The sequence below is a fragment of the Phyllostomus hastatus genome, unplaced genomic scaffold, assembly GCF_019186645.2.
Source record: "Phyllostomus hastatus isolate PE091 unplaced genomic scaffold, TTU_PhHast_1.1 phas_contig_210, whole genome shotgun sequence".
Lineage (NCBI taxonomy): Eukaryota > Metazoa > Chordata > Mammalia > Chiroptera > Phyllostomidae > Phyllostomus > Phyllostomus hastatus.
In genome coordinates, this window is record NW_025333737.1 from 16748171 (window position 1) to 16767076 (window position 18906).

The following is an 18906-nucleotide window of genomic DNA, read 5'->3' on the forward strand; positions in this document are numbered from 1 at the left end:
TTTGATGTATTTTAACAGTCTGTTAATAGAGTGTGTACACATTTGGAATTATTTTGCTTTCTTGAGAATTAGCCTTTTTATCATTATGAAATGTCCTTATTCATCTCTAGTAATTCCTTATCCTGAAGTCTACTTTATCTGGTACTAATGTAGCCAGTCCATCTTTTTTATGATTATCTTAAAATAGTTTATTGTTTTCATTCCTTTATTGTTACTTTTGGGCCTTGATGTTTAAAATGACTTATATGCAGCATGTACTGGGGTCTTCCTTTTTAATCCAGCTTGACACTCTGCTTTTTATTTGTACATTTGGTGCCCTTACAATTAATGTAGTCAGCGATGTAGTTGGGTTTAAGTCTACCTTCAAAATATTTTTCCCATTTTTTTTAAGATTTTATTTATTTATTTTAAGAGAGGGAGGGGAGGAAGAAAGAGAGAGAGAGAGAAACATCAATGTGCAGTTGCTGGGGGCTATGGCCTGCAACCCAGGCATGTGCCCTGCGACACTTTGGTTCACAGCCCGTGCTCAATCCACTGAGCTACGCCAGCTCGGGCCCCATTTGTTTTTTATTCTTCTTTTCCTACCTGCTTTTGGACTGAGCATTTTTTAACTACATATAATATACCCACCTTACAGCATCATGCTCCATTTTATCCCTCTCATGCTTTATGGTTCTGTTGTCACACATTTTGCATTTATCATCTTTTTTGCTGTAAACAGCTAGTTGTTTTTTAAAGAGATTTTTAAATGAGAAAAGGTCTTCTGTATTTCCAGTGCTGTTCACTCCTTTGCGTACATTAAAGTTTCCATCTGGTATCGCTTTCTTTGGAGAATTTCCTTTAACATTTATTATAGTGCAGACCTGCTGGAACAAATTCTTTTGGCTGTTGTTTATCTGAAAATGCTTTTTATTTCATCTTTATTTTTGAAATATATTTTCCATGGATTCTACATTGACAGATTTTTTTTTCCATTAAACATTTTAGAGAAGTTATTCCATTGTATTTTGCTTTGTATTATGTCTGATAAGAAGCTTTATCTGTATTTTCCTATAGATAGTGTTTTTTATCCCTTCTGATTGCTTTTAAGATTTTCTTGTTATTACTGAGTTATAACAGTTTGACTATGATATGATTATGATTTTTAGCAGTTTGATACATTTTATTTTCTTTTTCTTGATCCTGACTGAAGTTTATGTGAGCTGGTAGACCAAAGTTTCTAATCAAATCTTGAGAATATTTTGGCTACTCTTCATGTTTTTTGTCTTTTTGGCACACAACCCTCCCCCAACACATACACCTTTTCTTAACTTTCTAGCATTCCAGCCACGTGGCTAATAGACCAGTTGGTGTTATTTCATGGGGTATAGAGGTGCATTTCTTTCATAGCCTTCACTCCCTGTTCAAATACTTTCTATTGCCCTGGCTTCAAGTTCTTTAACATTTTTTCTGCAGTATCTAATCTGTTGATAATCTATCTGATGAGTTTTTCTATTCAGATACTATACTTTTAGTTCTAGAAGTTTCATTATTTTTCATACTTTGTTTCTTTCCTCATTGGATTTATTAAATCACAATCAGTAAACTTCTGTAGAAGGCCAACAGTAAATATTTTAGACCTTGCAATCCATAGAGTCTCTGTCATAGCTGCTCAGTTTTGCCGTCATGACACAGAATTCGCCGGAGACAACATGTAAATGAATGCACACAGCTGTATTCTCTGAAACGTTATTTATAAAACTGGTGGTGGGCCGAATTTGGCCCATGGGGCTGAAGTTGCCAACTGCCATTTCAAAACTTTGAACAGCCCTGGCTGGTGTGGCTCAGTGGATTGGGTGTCGGCCTGCAAATCCAAAGGGTCACTGGTTTGATCCCCAGTCAGGGCACATGCCTGGGTTGTAGCCAGGTCCTCAGTAGTGGGCACATGAGAGGCAACCACACATTGATGTTTCTATCCCTCTCTTTCTCCCTCCTTTCCCCTCTCTCTAAAAATAAATAAATACATAAATAAATCTTTTTTAAAAATCCCTGGAACATATTTATATTCACTGTTTTAAAGTTCTTGTCTACTGATTGCATTGCATCTGGCATTTCTGGGTATGTTTCTTTGGACTAATACTGATTCCAGTTATGGATGACATTTTCCTGCTTCACATATCTAGTTATTTATTATTGGTTCTTGGGCATGTGGTGTTAAACAGTTGATTGTACACATTTTGTTGTCTTCCCTTATAGAGCATTCATTTTTTTGGTGGGCAGTTAAAGTTACCTGTGGGTCAACTTGACCTATTTAAGGGTTTTTAAAAATCCTGTTTGGGCCTTTCTGGAGTAGGTTTTATTCGAGGCTCTTTCTTTTTTTTTTTTTTTAAAGATTTTATTTATTTATTTTTAGAGAGGGAAGGGAGGGAGATAGATAGAGAGAGAGAGAGAGAGAAACATCAATGTGCGGTTGCTGGGAGTTAGGGCCTGCAACCCAGGAATGTACCCTGGCTGGGAATCGAACCTGGGACACTTTGGTTCCCAGCCCGCGCTCAATCCACTGAGCTACACCAGCCAGGGCTGAGGCTCTTTCTAAGGTGTTCCCGGAGTCTCTTCTCTAGCTTATTGAAGCTCAAGTGTTTCCTAGTTCTATATGAACTCCAGGAATTGTTCAGCCTACAGTTACCTGTTAATTCTCTTCCCATTGGCTGTACTTTGGCCTCTTGGAATCTCACCCTAGCATGCAATGCAGCTTTGTATGCCAGAGTTTCAAGGGGACCCTCATATTTCCCTCTTCTCTAGTATTCTGCCACACAAATTTCAAGTATTCAGCCTCCCTAAACTCAGCTGCCCTCACCTCAGCAAGACCACCGTGCTGTGCTTGGGTTCCTCCTCTTTGGGCCATGGACTTTGCTGTAGACACAAAGCCTGTATACAAATCAAGAGAGTCAGAGTCATCACAGGGTTTCCTTAGTTGTGTCCCTTCTTGCAGCAGTCACGTCCTGTACTGCCTGTGGTGCAGGGTCTGAAAAGAATTGTTCCATACGTTTTGTCCAGTTTTCTGGTTGTTTGCTGTAGGACTAAAAGTCTCTACCAGCTACTTCGTACCTGAGGCGGAAAGCCCTCTGACCCAGGCCAGGATCTCTGGCTGATGCGTACCAGTACCTGCATGCCCCCATGAGAGCTGGAACACTGTGATTTGTGTGTTTTATGGTGGTTCTGTCCAGGTAGTCTTTTCTGTTTTTACTATAGCTGTCTTTATCTCATGTTTCTTCATTTAGTGTGGTTAAAATGTGAGTCTTTCATATTTGGTACATCGGTAGTAACAGGACTTGCAGGTTTTAGAAAAATATACTTAAAGCGTAGTTCAGTATGTATAACTTCTAAAATTCTTTTAATAAAAATGATTTTTTAAGCTTTTGTTTTTTTTATGTGTGTAAACTAATATTTATTTCAGTTAAGTCAATTATATTTAGGAATCATTAGCCTGTAATGTTGAAAAGAATTTGTGAGGTTTCCCATCAGTTAACACTCTAAACTGAAATATCAAGGAACAGGCTGAATAGATTCTTGAGAATGAACAAAGGACAAGAAGCTGAGTTATTTGTGTTCATTTTGTCTGGGAATCACCACATCTGCCTCTAAGGCTGAGTAATCATGACTTATTAGTGTGGTTATGGAAAGTGTATGTCAGTTTAGTTGTATGAATGAACTGTCCTATCTTTAGGGAAAAAATTCTCATCAGATGGCTGAAAATTTCCCTTTTTAGAGTCACTTAAAATTAACTATGAATGTCTTCTGTCTTTTTGGATAATGTGTTTAATCTGATGGGTTGCATATTTTATCTACATTTTTATAATAGAAGTGCAGTTTATTCCTTTTTATCTGTCTCAGAAACCTCATTGTTTTATCTTCCAGGAGAGTTCAGCCTTGTTGTGGAGTTGAGGGGCAGGCTGTTCCTGCAGTCTGCGGGGGGCAGCTGTGGGCAGACTCTTGAATTTTTTTAATTTGTTTTACTTACTGGTATTACATTTCTCTTTTGTGTTTTCAGACAATAAAGGTGAAAGTTACACTTTAAAAAAAAACTGCATCTGATGCTTAGCTATACGTGTACAGTGAAAAAATTTTCACTGTTTATTCAGTTATTTTAAATTCCCTAAACTTTAAACTTGGGAGTTATTTTGAAGGTTACAAAATAATTATTTTTTCCCCATTTATGAAATCTCTTATGCATATAGTATTCAAAGAAACAGTTGTAGTTTTCATGGCTAATAACTTTTTTTAACCTGAATTCTCAAAAGCATTCTTCTAAGAAGCATACTATAATTATTTTAAAACTTAAACGTATACCACTTATGGATTGTTATGAAATAAAACTCAAGAAAAAGAGGAACCAACTAAAAATTCATATAGATTTTTTTGGTTCAGAAGAACCTAATAACTAAATTGAATTCAGTGCTAAGCATAGAACTTCATTTTTTGGTTTTATTTGATCAAAAATACCCATTGTATTTAGGGAAAATGTAGCTTAGATTTGTGAATATCTTTTTTCATGTTAACATGCGACAAATAATCTTGTTTTATATTGCCTTTTATCTTGATAGTGGTAGGAGCTCTGTAGTGTCTTATATTTATCACTGTATCTTATGTACTGTCTTTGAACCACAAATTCTTTAGACCACTTATTGCATGTGCATGTGTATATATGTGTGTCTGTGCATATCTAATTCTACAAATATAGTATCTTTCTTCATAACAACTGATGGCTGGTACTTTTTGAGGGCTTACTGTATGCCAAGCACTGTTCTAAGATGAATGCCTTATATGAATTTACTAATTTAAACCTTACAACATCTTGAGAATGTAAATCCTGAAGGTATTTTATTACTCCTATTTTATACATGAGCAAAGCAAGATTCAGGTTAGTGGCAGAGGCTACCACTGAAACCAGAATGTCTGGCCCTGGGAGTTATGCTTATGACCACTACTCTATAAACTTTGTCTGCAGTGTGCTTTAAAACAAATACTTATACTGTGTGTGTTAAAGCAACATGTTCAGAATGTCCAACTTTAGATCTTGCACCTCAGGAGAACTTTGGAAACTGACATTGGATTTTTATTTACATATTTGATTATATTTGGAGTTTTTTAATTTTGTAGCTGGATAGGCCATAAAATGAGTTTAATTCTTTTGCCTTGCAGGAGAGTAAACTGAGGCCCAGAGAGTTAAGTGGCTTGTCCGGGGTTGCTTATTTCCTGACCCTTAGTTTACTATATTCTCCGTGATTCCTGGGCTTAGCCTGTTAGAACCTAACCTATTTGAAACTCCGAAGGAGCTCGTGTATAACATACAGGCTCCTATACTTACCTGTTGAATCAATCTGTGCTTTGGAGTCCCAGGAATTTATATTTTTAACAAACTCCCTAGTTGAATCTTATTGCAGAAACCTCACTTTGGCATAAATGTGTATTTGGAAACCCTTGAGGTTAAGCCTTTATTGTATTATTAACCCATTTTAATCTATATGATTATTACCGATTTATAATATTTCAAAATTAAGGTACAAAGTAGCACAAGGGCTTTCATAGAAAAAATTACTATAAAAGGAAAACTCACTGATACTGGTTCCAGGGGATTTGTTTGTTTGCTTGTTTGTTTGATGTCAGTGAGAAAGATAAGTGAGGTAGTTATTTCACCAACAGTTTTTAAGGACAAAAAGTGATATTCTGAAATTATGCCTAAAAGAATAGCAGCACAGGGAATTGTTATCAAAGGAGATACAACATTCTTACAAATGAGAAATATGGATAAATCACATCAGAATGAAGCCAGCAGTCCCAGTTCCCAGGGGCTGGTGTTGAGGGCTGGGGACTGAGTACAGAGGACACAAGGGAACTTTCTGCAGTGATGGAAATGACTTGTTGCTGTTACACAGGTGGATATTTGTCAAAACTCGTGTAATCGAGGCGTAAAATAGTGACTCTTATCATATTTAAATTATCAATAAGTCTGAGGGACTTTTTTTTAAAGCAAACCAGTCAGGAGGACATACTGAGAAGGAGTTTTTCGAATTACCATCTATATCTTGAAATAATTTAGTTAAATAGATTCTTGTTCTTTAAAAGCTAGGTTTTTTCTATTAATATATAGCAACTAAGGTACCATTAAAATGGCATGTGTATTAACGATTCCCTTTTCATTAGTATTTCTAATCAGGTTTCTCTTATTTGTTTTGTAGGGTCCACACATAGCGTCAGTTACACTAGCCGCTTATGAATGCAATTCAGTTAATTTCCCCGAACCACCCTATCCTGATCAGATTATTTGTCCAGATGAAGAGGGCATCGAAGGATCCATTTCTTTGTGGAGCATCATCTCAAAAGTTAGGATCGAGGCCTGCATGTGGGTAAGATGTCCATTCTCATATTTGTCTGCAGTGAACCTGTCTGTATACTTTGTTGTACCAAGTCAGTGGCCTGCTTCCACATGCCGTATTTTGCTGTGTAAAATGTGCATTTTTTGCCCAAAGTTTTGAGGGAAAAATAAGGGTGTGTGTTATAGTAGGAATAATTCCCGATCTATATAAATGCTTTTAACTCTTTTATTTGTGCTTGTATGTTAAAAGTGTAACTCTACTAAGCAATAACGATATCCGTATGTTCAAAAACAAAATTCCTTCAGGTATCTAAATACAAATAAATAAATAATTGAATTTAAAAATTAAAATGGAAAGGTTTTTTTCCCTGAAAGTTTGGGCCAAAAACATTGGTGCACATTATACACGACAAATATGGTAAAACAAAGCTTTTAGAAGAGTGTGGGTTTGATCCCTGGTCACGGCACATGCAAAAATTAACCGATGAATGCATAAATAAGTGGAAGAACAAATTGATGTTTCTCACTGTTTCCTTCATACATGTAAAATCAATAAATTTAAAAAATATATTTTTAAGTCAGCTGACTGTATTTTTTTAAAAGCATTAAAAACCTTTTCAAGTGGTCTTTGTTCCTTAATGGCATTCAGAAGGAGGGCGTGAAGCCATAGGTATCATGATGCAATTGAAGGCAAGTGGACAGCAGCTGGGGAAGGGGGTGTGGGTGCTGTGACTGGACTGCTTTGCAGAATTTCACTGGTGTTTATGTCCTGATAAACACATAGCAGATGCTTATGTATCAGTCTCAGATTGGTCACCGTAATGTCTCTCTGCTAAATTTAAATACTCAGTGTTTATTCTTAGAGGACTCTTTTTCTTTTTGAGTTGTTATACTACTAAAGTAAGGTGGGACATTTCTTTGTAAACCAGGCTTTACTGTAGTGGACTATGTGGTTGTATGTTGTGATCTTCCTTTTAGTTGTACCAGTTACCTTTTAATGATTTGCTTAAGTACATGTTGGGAGGTTTTTGGACTATGTGTTCGATGGCAAATGCATTTTAACCCATATAAAACTTTCTCTCTTTTTTTTCTTCTATACACTTAAATTCATTCAGGTACTTGTCGTTGAGGAGTAGTTCATTTGCTCAAGACTTCCTATTAGGATTTGAATTATTTTTTAATTCATAATTTGCGTTTATTAAGTTAAACATTACCTGTAACTTTTTCCCTTAGCGTTTCTTATAAAATAAAAAATGTGGAACAGATTGCTTAAAAATCTTAACTAAAATGAAGATGAATATGAATACTCTGCCCACAGAAGAAGCATAGTTTTCAAAGACATCTAAGTGGTAGCAGCTATGTTGTGTTTTAAAAGAATTACAAGGGAAATGCCATACATTGAACTTGTTGAATATGAAAGGCAGGAAAAATTGTCATGTTTCCTGTTACTCTTTTATAAACACTGGAAACAGATTCATTGTACTAGTTGCCTTTGTTTTTAAAATTTGACCATATTAGTCTTTTGATGAAAAATTTTATTAAAATAACAAGATACTTGGAACATGCTAGAAGGGGGCTATGTATATACACTCTGGTTTTCTGTTTTTCTTTTGCCCTTTCAAAATTGACTTATGTAGCTGGATTAACACCAATGCCGATAAAGAAAAAATTCCATCCCCACTGGCAGTGGTGGCTGCCTTCTCCAAACTTCCGTCGTACACGTTTGACCTGGGTTCACACATGCCTTAAATCAGTCAGCCGGGCAGTGTCTTAAGCTCCTAAAAAAAATATAGGCTGTACATTGTACTTGTTACACCCACAGCACTCAGTATTAGACTTTGCACATAGTACAAGGCTGTCAATAAATACTAATTGGCTGAATGTTTGCTCTTTATATCTCTCCTTTTTTTTTTTTTGATAACTATCCTATCATGTAAAATATGTAGCACATATCAAGTTATGTTTAAATTTGTTCCCATTGCTATCAAAATTTATAAGGCCAGTCCTTTCAACAAAGGATGCTAGGAAAATAGAATATCCACATGCAAAAGAATGAGGCTGGACTGTTACCTTACACCATATACAAAAATTAACTAAAAATGCATCATGTATATAAACTTAAAAGCTAAAACTATAAAACTTTTAGAAGAAAATATAATATAGAGAAAAGTCTAATGATGTTGAATTTGGCAACTGTTTCTCAAATGTAACATCAAAAGGTTAGGCAACAAAAGAAAAAAAGTGAGCTCTGGCTGGTGTGGCTCAGTGAATTGAGCTCCAGCCAGCCTGTAAACTGAAAGGTTGCTGGTTTGATTCCCAGTCAGGGCACATGCCTGGGTTGCGGACCAGGTGCCCAGTTGGGGGCATGCAAGAGGCTGCCAATCCATGTACCTCTCACACACCGATGTTTCTCTCCCTCTCTTTCTCCCTCCCTTCTCTCTCTAAAAGTAAATAAAATTTTTTAATAAAAAAATTGATTAATTGAACTTTACTAATATTAAAACCTTGTGCATCAAAGGCACTATCAAGAGAATGAAAAGACAACCCACAGAATGAGAGAAAGTGTTACAAATCATATATCTGTTGAGGGTTTAATAACGAGAATGTTTGAAGAACTCGTATAACTCAACAATAAAACCACATTAAAAATGAGCAAAGGACTTGAATGGATATTTTTCCAAAGATTAATTCATATAAATGGCCAATAAGCTCATGGAAAGATTCTCAACATCATTAATCATTGGGAAAATGCAAGTCAAAACTATAAGGAAATACCCCTTCACACACATTAGGATGGCTGGGTTGTTTTGTTTTGTTTTGTTTTGTTTTGTTTTAGGAAAATAACAAGCATTGGTGAGGATGTGGAGAAATTGCAACCCTTGTAGATTGCTGGTGGGAATGTAAAGTAATTCAGCTGCTGTGAGAATTTGGTACTTCTCAAAAATTTAAACATAGAATTACCTTATGACCCTTCTCTAATTTCAGTCTTACATAAATATCCAAAAGAACTGAAAATTGTGACTCAAATGTAAGTACAGATATGTATGCCACACGTTCAGCAGCATTATTCATATTATCAGAAAGGTAGAAGCAGATAGATGGATAAATGAAATACAGTATATTTATACATATGTAATGTGATATTATTCAGTCATAAAAGGAATGAAGTGCTGATACATGCAACAATACAATAAACTTTGTGAAAACCTTGTTAGGCAAAATAAGCCAGACATAGAAACACAAATATTGTATGATTCCACTTGCGCGAACTCTCCAGAAGAGTCAAATTCATAGAGACAAAAAACACGTGAGAGGTTGCCGTGTGTGGGGGAAATGAGAAGTTGGTGTGTGGTGGATGCAGAGTTTCCATCTGGGTGATGGGAAATCCTGGAAATAGTGATGCTGGCTGCACAGCCTTGTGAGTGCATTTAGTGCCCCTGAACTGTGTATTTAAAAAGGGTCAAATGTATGGGACACACTCATAAAAAGTCAGTACTCCCTGAGATTGAAAGACCTGATGTAGAATGTGTTGGCTTGTTTCTTATAGTTTATCATTAATAATTTTGATTACATATGTGTGGTTTTTTTTCTGGGGAATGTCTTGCTTGATTAAAAACCCATAAGTTGTTTAAAGTTTTTATTTAATTTGTACTTTGTAAATTAAAATGTCTTTACAGCCTTTACTATCATTATAAGTATATTGAGTCAGTGAAATCATTAAAATGTGTAGGACTTCTAATTACAAGATAAAAGCCAGGGTCAACCTCAGTTTTAACTTGTTCACACGGGTATTTGGAGCACATTGAAGTGAATTATTTTATGTTACTTATCAGGAGGTTACCTTTTTTCAGTTTGCATCTTTTTGATCCTCCACAGTTGGGCTGTATCACCATAGCAAGGCTTCATACGTTTTCTTTTCATTCAGAATCCCAGTGATAGTTACACACACCCAAGTGCTGGGGAGTCCGAGGGAGCAGTGCTCGTCTCTGCCCTCGCGGAGCTGTACCTGGTAGTCAGGGAGTAATTGTCATGGGAAAATGAAGATGTAAGTATTATGGAAAATTAGATATGTGTAAATATTTAAACAAAATTTGGTAAGTGCTATGAAGGAGAAATCTACTATAACATAACACAAATGTTTCCTATCTGTGATTCAGTTAAAGTCTCAGGAAAACAAGGAGTACAGTGGGGTAGGGGGAGTAACAGCAGGGCGGGGGAGAAGAGCACTGTGTGATGATTTTCAGAGAGCATCACCTTAAAAGTGTTTTTGTTTGTTAAGTTAATGGTTTTGTTTTTTTAAATTGTACTAAAGTATACATGACATGAAGTTTACCATTTTAACCATTTTTAAGTGCACAGCAACATCCTGGCATTAATTAATTCATGATGTTGCATAACCATTGCCAGTATTGATTTCCAGAACTTTCTTGTCATCCCAGACAGAAACTCTGTGCCCTTTAATCAATAACTCCTCATTCCCTCCTCTCTCCAGCCCCTGGTAGCCTCTGCTGTACTCTCTGTCTGTGAATTTGCCTACTCCAGCCAGATATGCATGGAAATGAACTCGGACATCTGTCTTTCTGTTTCTGGCTTATTTTACTTAGTGTATGTTTCCAAGTTTCATCCTTGTTGTAGCATGTATCAGAACTTCATTCCTTCCAAGGCTGTTTTAAAGTTGACCTCCAGGAGTCTTGACCAGTGTGGCTTAGTTGGTTGAGCATTTTCCCACAAAGCCAAAGGTCACTGGTTCTGTCCCTGGGCAGGGCACAGCCTTGGTTGCAGCTTTGGTTCCTAGTTGGGGGCATGCAAGAGGCAACTGGTCAGTGTTTCTCTCCCTCTCTTTCACCCTCCTTTCCCCTCAAGTAAATAAATAAATATTTAGAAAACTAGAAGCAAATTTTCCTTTTTATCTGTAAAACAATTCTATAAAAGTCTGATGATTTTATTAGAATTGGTGTGATTGTTATTTAAACATTGCTGTAAGAACCCTGAATTTCTCAGTGGTTTTACACTTATCCTCCAAACTTACGCCTTCAACCTCTGATTCATGTTTGTAGTTGGAACATTTAATTGAAAAGTAATTTTGTTTTTAAAGATTATTAACATACTGAAAATACAAAACTACCGAAATTTCTCAGTAGTCATTATTTATGTATAAAAAATTCTATCTCCAGATTTTTACCATTAAAATTATGATTCCCTACATAGAAAAGCAAGATGCTGCTGATTTGCTTGTGAATCCACTTGACAAAACTTTTTAAAATTCTCCCAAAAATCTTTGAATAAAATGAAGAGTCCAGGAAGTTTCTCTCTTGGCATTGCATATTTTGTGCATATTGAAAACTCCAGTCAAGAAGCAGGGACTTCAGAGTAGTAGATGGTTTTTAGAAGAACTTTCTGAGTTATTCCTTGACTAAATACCACTTGTCTTTCTTTTGCAGTGAGGAAGCCAGTCATTTCTTCCCCTTAATTAAACGTAGGCTGACAGTTTTTAGTGTTCCGCGGTTGTGTTTTGTTATTTTGTTTTGATTGTGTAAGAATTATAAAGTTGTTTTGTAAGAACCATGAAATTATAGTACTTCAGTATCTAATTTGAGATAACTGGCTAAATAAACTTCTGTGTCTGGAATACAGTGTGTTTTGGGGGACCTGCTAGGATGACTCTATTTCCTTTTTACATATTTGCTTAAAAAGTAGAATACTGACTTGTGATCACCATTCTTGTGCCTTGCTAACATGGGAAAACATGAGCAGAATTAAAATATAATAATGCGTCAATTGAATCTAAGGCATTATGTAGCTCTTGATTTCAGTGCATTATTACTTCCCTTTAACTTTAAGGAAACTTGTCATGAGTGTGAATCACATGGTTGCTTCTAGAACTCTTGAACATTTGACTTGACTTAAAATTTAGGGTTTAAGAGAAGTTCATGTTTTAAATAAAATGTTGCAATTAACTTTTCTTCCTCCTTTCTGTTATGGAAAAATTTAAGCACAAAGAATTACATAGTTAATTCAATATATTGTTCGCCAACTTCAGCTAATATTAACTCCTGGTTAGCACTGTTTTAACTGGACCACTCTGCTCTCAGTATATATTCGATTGCATCACAGTTCATCTGTAAATATCAACTGTGGGACTTTTGAAAACATTACCACGCCTAAGAGAAATTAGGAATAGTCTCTTCAAATCAGTTAACCAGTTAGTGTTCAAATTTGTTTTGGTTGTATTTATTTCTTCATTTTTCTTTTCAAATTTGTTATTGAAACTGGGTTGCTTGTTGAGTACAATTTCCCACAGCCTGGGTTGTACTCTTACTGATTGTATTCCAGTTGGTGTAGTTTAAATATGTTTCTATGTTCCCTCTATTTTTGGTGAGTTGATAGATTGAGAGGCTCGAAAAAAATTTCTTTTTGATAAGAATGTACTTCAGAGTCTTATATATTTCTATCAGAAGGTACAATAGTGTCTGGTTGTCTTTTTTTGTATGTGATATTAGCAGCATTATTATATAAGTTCATTATTAGGGATTATAAAATGAGGGTATGCCAATTATTATATCATTATTTCTTTAGTTATTGACTGAAATACTTTTATAAAGAGAAACTTATCCTTTTTAGTAATTAGATTACCTTGAGGTATCTTTCATATAGGTAAGACAGGATAAATATTTGATCTTTCTCTTGATGTACCAGTTTCACAATAGTAAGTTGGTTTTCTAACCTCCTCCAGAGTTGACTGGCATCAAGTTTTCTTGTTTAGCAAAGTATGATTTGTACTTTATTCCTGTGTCTGTCTCAGTACAGGTCTCTTGTCCCTCCCTTCTCTTTGTGTTTAGCTAGCTATGGCCTTATTCTTGTCTCAGAACTCTGGTTTCACGTGGGGGTAACGCAGTTTCACTTGGATCAGTGATTCCACACACTGGAATGGGACACTGCGAACACAGAATGTTTGGATTTGATACCATTCCTTGGGGATCCTTTTCACGGCATTCGTAGGACACCCATAGGACAGAGCAACCAGAAGAGCCTGAAGTTGCTTCCAGAGCTAGCAGTTGCCTTTTTCATTCACTGGGACTCAGGGCAGAGAAGGACGGCTCAAACTTGAGAATTTTCCGAGACTATATGACTCTTGCACTATTGCCTGAGCTGTATTTGAGCCATGTAAGTTTAAACCAGGTTCCTGATTCTTTCACCTTTGTTTTCAACCCTTACATCCTAAGTTGGTTGGGAAAAAAAACTCTCTTCAAAAACAAGAATCCAAAAAGAGACTAAAAACATGAGTCAATGTCCTGAGGAAATATAAACATTTTTCCTGTGGTCAAAATTTACCCATCCTAATGCTGAGTTTTCAAGGGGCTTCCTGACCACAATTTGTTAAAACTTTTAACTCTGCACAAAAAAAAAGTTCTGGGATTAAAGCAACATCCTCAATACCGGGAGATTTCCTAGAAAATATTTGTCTAATAGCCATGCTAGTGAATGCTCATTACCAAACCACTTGAATATTTGAAAAGGGGGTGGAGGGAAATGACAAAAATAGTAGAATATCAGTAGAAATGCTAAAGAACTAACATTTAATTTAGTGTCTACAATACACTACAAATTGTCTGACAGTTTTATGTATTTTATCTTGCCTAGCTGCATAGGTCAGTATTAGGGCCAAGATTCAAACTCACATACTCCTGATTATGTACTATACTATATGCTGTTCTCCCTAATACATCTTTTTTTTTTAATTTAAGATTTTATTTATTTATTTTTAGAGATAGGGGAAGGGAGGGAGAGAGAGGGAGAGAAACATCATCAGTTGCCTTTCTCATGCCTCCAACTGGGGACCCAGCTCACAACCCAGGCATGTGCCCTGACTAGAAATCGAACAGGCAACCTTTTGGTTCACCGGCCGGCACCCAATCCACTAATCCATGGAAGCCAGAGCCCTAATACATACATATTAACATGTTTTTGATGATATAGAAAAATATAGATTTGATGTGTTTAGTGTCACTATGTTGACAACAGAATCTCATATGAGTATGTTGGTTTTTCACATAGGGTGTCGGTACAGCAATCGGAGAACTGCCTCCATATTTTATGGCCAGAGCAGCTCGACTCTCGGGTGCTGAACCAGATGATGAAGAGTATCAAGAATTTGAAGAGATGCTGGAACATGCAGAGACTGCACAAGTAAGAACAGTGGGGGGAAGTAGATAGAATAATTATCTCTAAAGAGCTTATGATTAAGGTGACATTGTTCATTGTTACTCTGAGGAGGAAACTGCTAGTGTAAAAACAAAATGATACATAGTTTGGGATAGAATAGTCAGAAAAGCTGAAACATGAAAACAATGATAATCTTGATCTTAGAATAGAGAAATAGAGAGATTCAAATGAGACAACTCAGACTCAGCTAAAATACCTTGCCAGAAAACCATGGTAAATTCATGTTGCCAGTGAGATTAAGGAGCTGAAACATTCTTTGTTCATTATGTGTTTATAAGTACAGTAACTCCTCATTTAACATTGTCAGTAGGTTCTGCAACTTTAAGCAAAGCAATTCATAATGAAACGATGTTCAATTCACACTGGAAACAGTGTTATTCGAGGACCTGCTGTTACATGGAGCAGGGGACAAAAGGGCTGTGAGTCCAAGTAGGACTTCCACACAAATGTTTTGAAAATAACGTCAACGCAGTTTACTGTGTTTAGATGAAGTTATTTGGAAACTCCTAGTTAAGCAAGAACAATTAAGAGTTATCCTTTATCAGTGAGAGGAAAAGGGTTTTTTACATTTGAGTAGAAACTCTGTATCAGCCTGTATTTTAATGTTACAAAATATGTGTTTTGGTGTCTGCAGGAAAATTCCTAGGAATATTAACTGAGTCTCCAGATTTGCTCATTAATCTATGAAGTTGTTTAAAAAATTATGTCCTTGTTGTGTTTGTAAATATATATGCCCGTGTAAGTGTGCATACATTTTTTTGAGGAATGAGTTCATATTTTTCTTCTCAGTGCAGTCTGAGACCCAAAAAACTGTTACTATGGTGGGGTAGGGTCTAGAAGCCCATTTTAATGACAGATGAAGTTTTTTGTTTGTTTGTTTGTTTTTTTAATAATTTATCTATTTTCAGAGAGAGGGAGAGAAACCTCTATCAGTTGCCTCCCAAATGCCCCCCAGCGGGGACCTGGCCCGCGACCCAGGCCTATGCCCTGACGGAATCACACCACAACCTCGCGGTTCACAGGCCGGCGCTCAGTCCACTGAGCCACACCAGCCAAGGCGATAGATGAGCTTATTTAAAAAGTTTTATTAAAAGCTTGGAAGTTAACCAAGAATAAATATAGTTTTCAATTGAAAACAAATTTTCAAATATAACTGTGTAACTTCTGAATATAAAGCAAATGAACCAACGAGCCACAGACAGACGTCTGCCCGTGTGGCTGTCTGTCCTCGTGTCAGCCGTGCCTGCTCCATCGGCAGCACCATCTGCCTCCCTCACGTCCTAGTGCTCATACTAAGGCCAACCATTATTTCCAACATTAACAACTTTTAATTGTTTTTAATGCCTTTTAAATTCCAGCATCAGATTTGACCCTGAGTTTGCTCTGAGGTAGTGTGGAAAATGTACCTTTCTTCAAATGTTACAGAAAACTGCGGATCTGGACGTTGCTCCCTCCCTAATTTTACGTGCTTAGGGGTAGAGCTGGAACCAGAGCTCAGAATGCCAGCATCACTGAAACCGTGTCCATCCGCAGACTTGGATGGCTGAGTATCCCCTCTTCTGACAAAGGACACCTCTGTCATTTGTGGCACTAATTAATGTATGTCATTTAACATCTTTTTTTTTAAGTTGCTGGGGTGTTTTTTTTAATATTTTGTTTATTTATATTTAGAGAGAGAAGGGAGGGAGATAGAGAGAGAGAGAAACATCAATGTGCGGTTGCTGGGGGTTATGGCCTGCAACCCAGGCATGTACCCTGGCTGGGAATCGAACCTGTGATGCTTTGGTTCGCAGCCCACGCTCAATCCACTGAGCTATGTCAACCAGGGCCTCATTTAACATCTTAAAAACTTTTTTGCACCTATATACAGTCAGCTACTTGAACTAGAAAAAGTCTAAGATGGCCTGTAGCTTAAAATTTTTATGCTATGGCTTGGGTGCCAAACAAAGGTATAAGTACTATTCTCTGTTAAACCAACCAAAAAGCTATTATTAGTTTCCATTTTTAAGGCTTTTTGGTTTGGAATTAACTTTTTCATTTGCATAGTTTCCTCAGTCTCCTCCTTCCCTTCTACCATCTCTGTAAAGCACCTCTCGACATCACCTTCCACTTGGTAACAACTATGAAATACCTAGTATCAGTTACGTCCTTTTTTCCTTGGCACCACCATTCTGAAGTCCTCCATGCTCCTGCTCCGGCCTGGACTAGGTTACCTCCTTGGTTACCTTGGTTACCTCCTGGCTGTCTGGGCCCCCGTCTCACTCCTTCATGACTTACTCTCTCAGTTGTGTTGAACACATTCAGCAGTAGCTTCCTGAGGAAGGATGAGTAGATGGAACATTCTGAAAATGGTGTCTTCTTCATTCATGCTTAATCAGTTAACTGAATGTAGGATCTAAATTGAAAATGGTTTTTCTAACTTAGAATTCGGAAGGCATTGCTCCACCACCTTCAGGCTTCTGGTGTTGATATTGACGGGGCGAGTGTCCTGCCGAGCCCTCTTTGTGGGCTCTTTTTCCTCTAGAAGCTTTCAGATTCATTGTCTGAGGGATGGGTTGTGTTTGTTTGTTTGTTTGTTTTGTTATTTTTAGTTCTGCTAGGCACTCGGGACATTTGTCAGTCTAGAGTCCATTAGTTCTTATATTTTTTTCCCCCTGTGTCAATTTATATTCTTTAGACTCTAGTCTCAGGTTTTTGGAATTCTTACTATTTTGATGTTGGGCCTCCAACACCCAACATTTTAATTTTTTTTATCATATTGCTCCTAATATTTGTCTTTTTTTTTCCCTTTGTATGTGATTTCTGCAGCTTTATCTTCTAACTCTAATATTAAAATGTTTTTCCACTGTCATTTTTTCCCCCGAAAATTAGTTGGCATTATATTTCCAAGAAATGGTTTATCTTCTCTTTTTTGAAGGTATTTCATTACTTCAAGTTTTCTATTATTCCAGGCATTGGAGTTTTTTTTTGTTTTTGTTTGTTTTTTTGTTTGTTTTTTTGCCTGTTCCACTTCTGGTTAGAAGCTTTCCTCAATGCCTGGTGATTCATGAATAAGGCACACAAAGCTGAGTGGAAGCTGTATGTGTGGAGGCAAGGTGTCGGAGTGGCAGGCTTCCTTATCTATTGGAACCTCCATACGTCAGTTCCTATAGATCTTTCCTTTGGGATGGTTCCATTTCTGTAGTGATGGATACTAAATTTATTGCCTGGAGAATATGAATCTTGCAGCTGACATTCTGAAGTGAGGCTGTGGAAGGGAAGTTAGAGTTCTCCATTTACCATGTCAGTTTTCATTTAACCTGCTTTGTGGTCATTCTGTGGACACCTGCACAAATGTGTCCCAAGCCCAGAACCTCTGGCTCACTTTGTCCAGAGGCAGGGGTGTCTAACTCGCGGCCCATGGGCCACATACAGCCCAGGATGGCTGTGAATTCGGCCCAAAACAAAATTGTAAATTTACTTAAAATATTATGAGTTTTGGGGGGATTACGTGTTGCAATGTATTTAATGTGTGGCCCAAGACAACTCTTTTTCCCAGTGTGGCGCACAGATGCCAAAAGGTTGGACTCCCCTGGTCTAGAGACTACATGCTTGATATCTTCTCTGGGGATAAGGGAGGAAGATATCTGGCTCCGCTAAACAGGAGTGGGACCTGGGAGTCCACTTTTTGTACAGCCTCCTGTTTTCAGGCCTAACCCAGTGTCTTCTGCAGTTCCAGATTTGTGCAAATCACTTTGCTTCTCTTCCATGTCTTCCACTGCTGGCTCTCATGTATAATCTCTTCCTCCAACTGGCCCTGTCTTCACTTATTAATGCTAGTTTCATCAAAGAGAGAGTTCATGTTTCTATTGTGGGATTATTAAGATAGGGGATTGGAGGGCATTACAGATATCTATCTTTGACTAAAAACAACCCAATATTTAGTGGTTTAAAACAGCAAAGTTCATTTATATTACACACATAATGCCTTTTGGACAAATGGCTTGGCTGTAAATTGGAGGATCTACGCCCAGGGTAGTTTACTCCCATGACTGACAAGTTGATTCTGGCTTTTGGCTTGGAGTTTGTCTGGACTGTTAGTTTTGGACCTCACGTTACTATGCACGGGGCTTCTTGGGCTTTCTCATACTGTGGCACCAGAGTTCCAAGAACATGTGTTCTGAAAGAACCAAGTGGAAGCTGCATGTTTTCTTGTAACATAACCTCGGAAATCCCAGTTCTTTGCCATATTGTGTTGGCCAAAGAGATCAGTAAAGCTGGCCCAGATTCAGAGAGGGGAATTAAACTTCACCTCTCAGTGGGAGGACTAAGCAAGAATTTGCAACCAT

At 37.1% G+C, this 18906-nt stretch overlaps 1 protein-coding gene across 1 annotated transcript in view; it reads left to right on the top strand.

The window, feature by feature from the left end:
* VMP1 (vacuole membrane protein 1) overlaps positions 1-18906 on the top strand; it is a 110196-nt gene that overhangs the window by 33247 nt on the left and 58043 nt on the right. Inside the window, exons 6-7 of the mRNA XM_045836529.1 lie at positions 6219-6386; positions 14411-14542. Of these exons, the coding sequence (XP_045692485.1) occupies positions 6219-6386; positions 14411-14542 (300 nt within the window). The remainder of the gene's footprint in view (positions 1-6218; positions 6387-14410; positions 14543-18906) is intronic.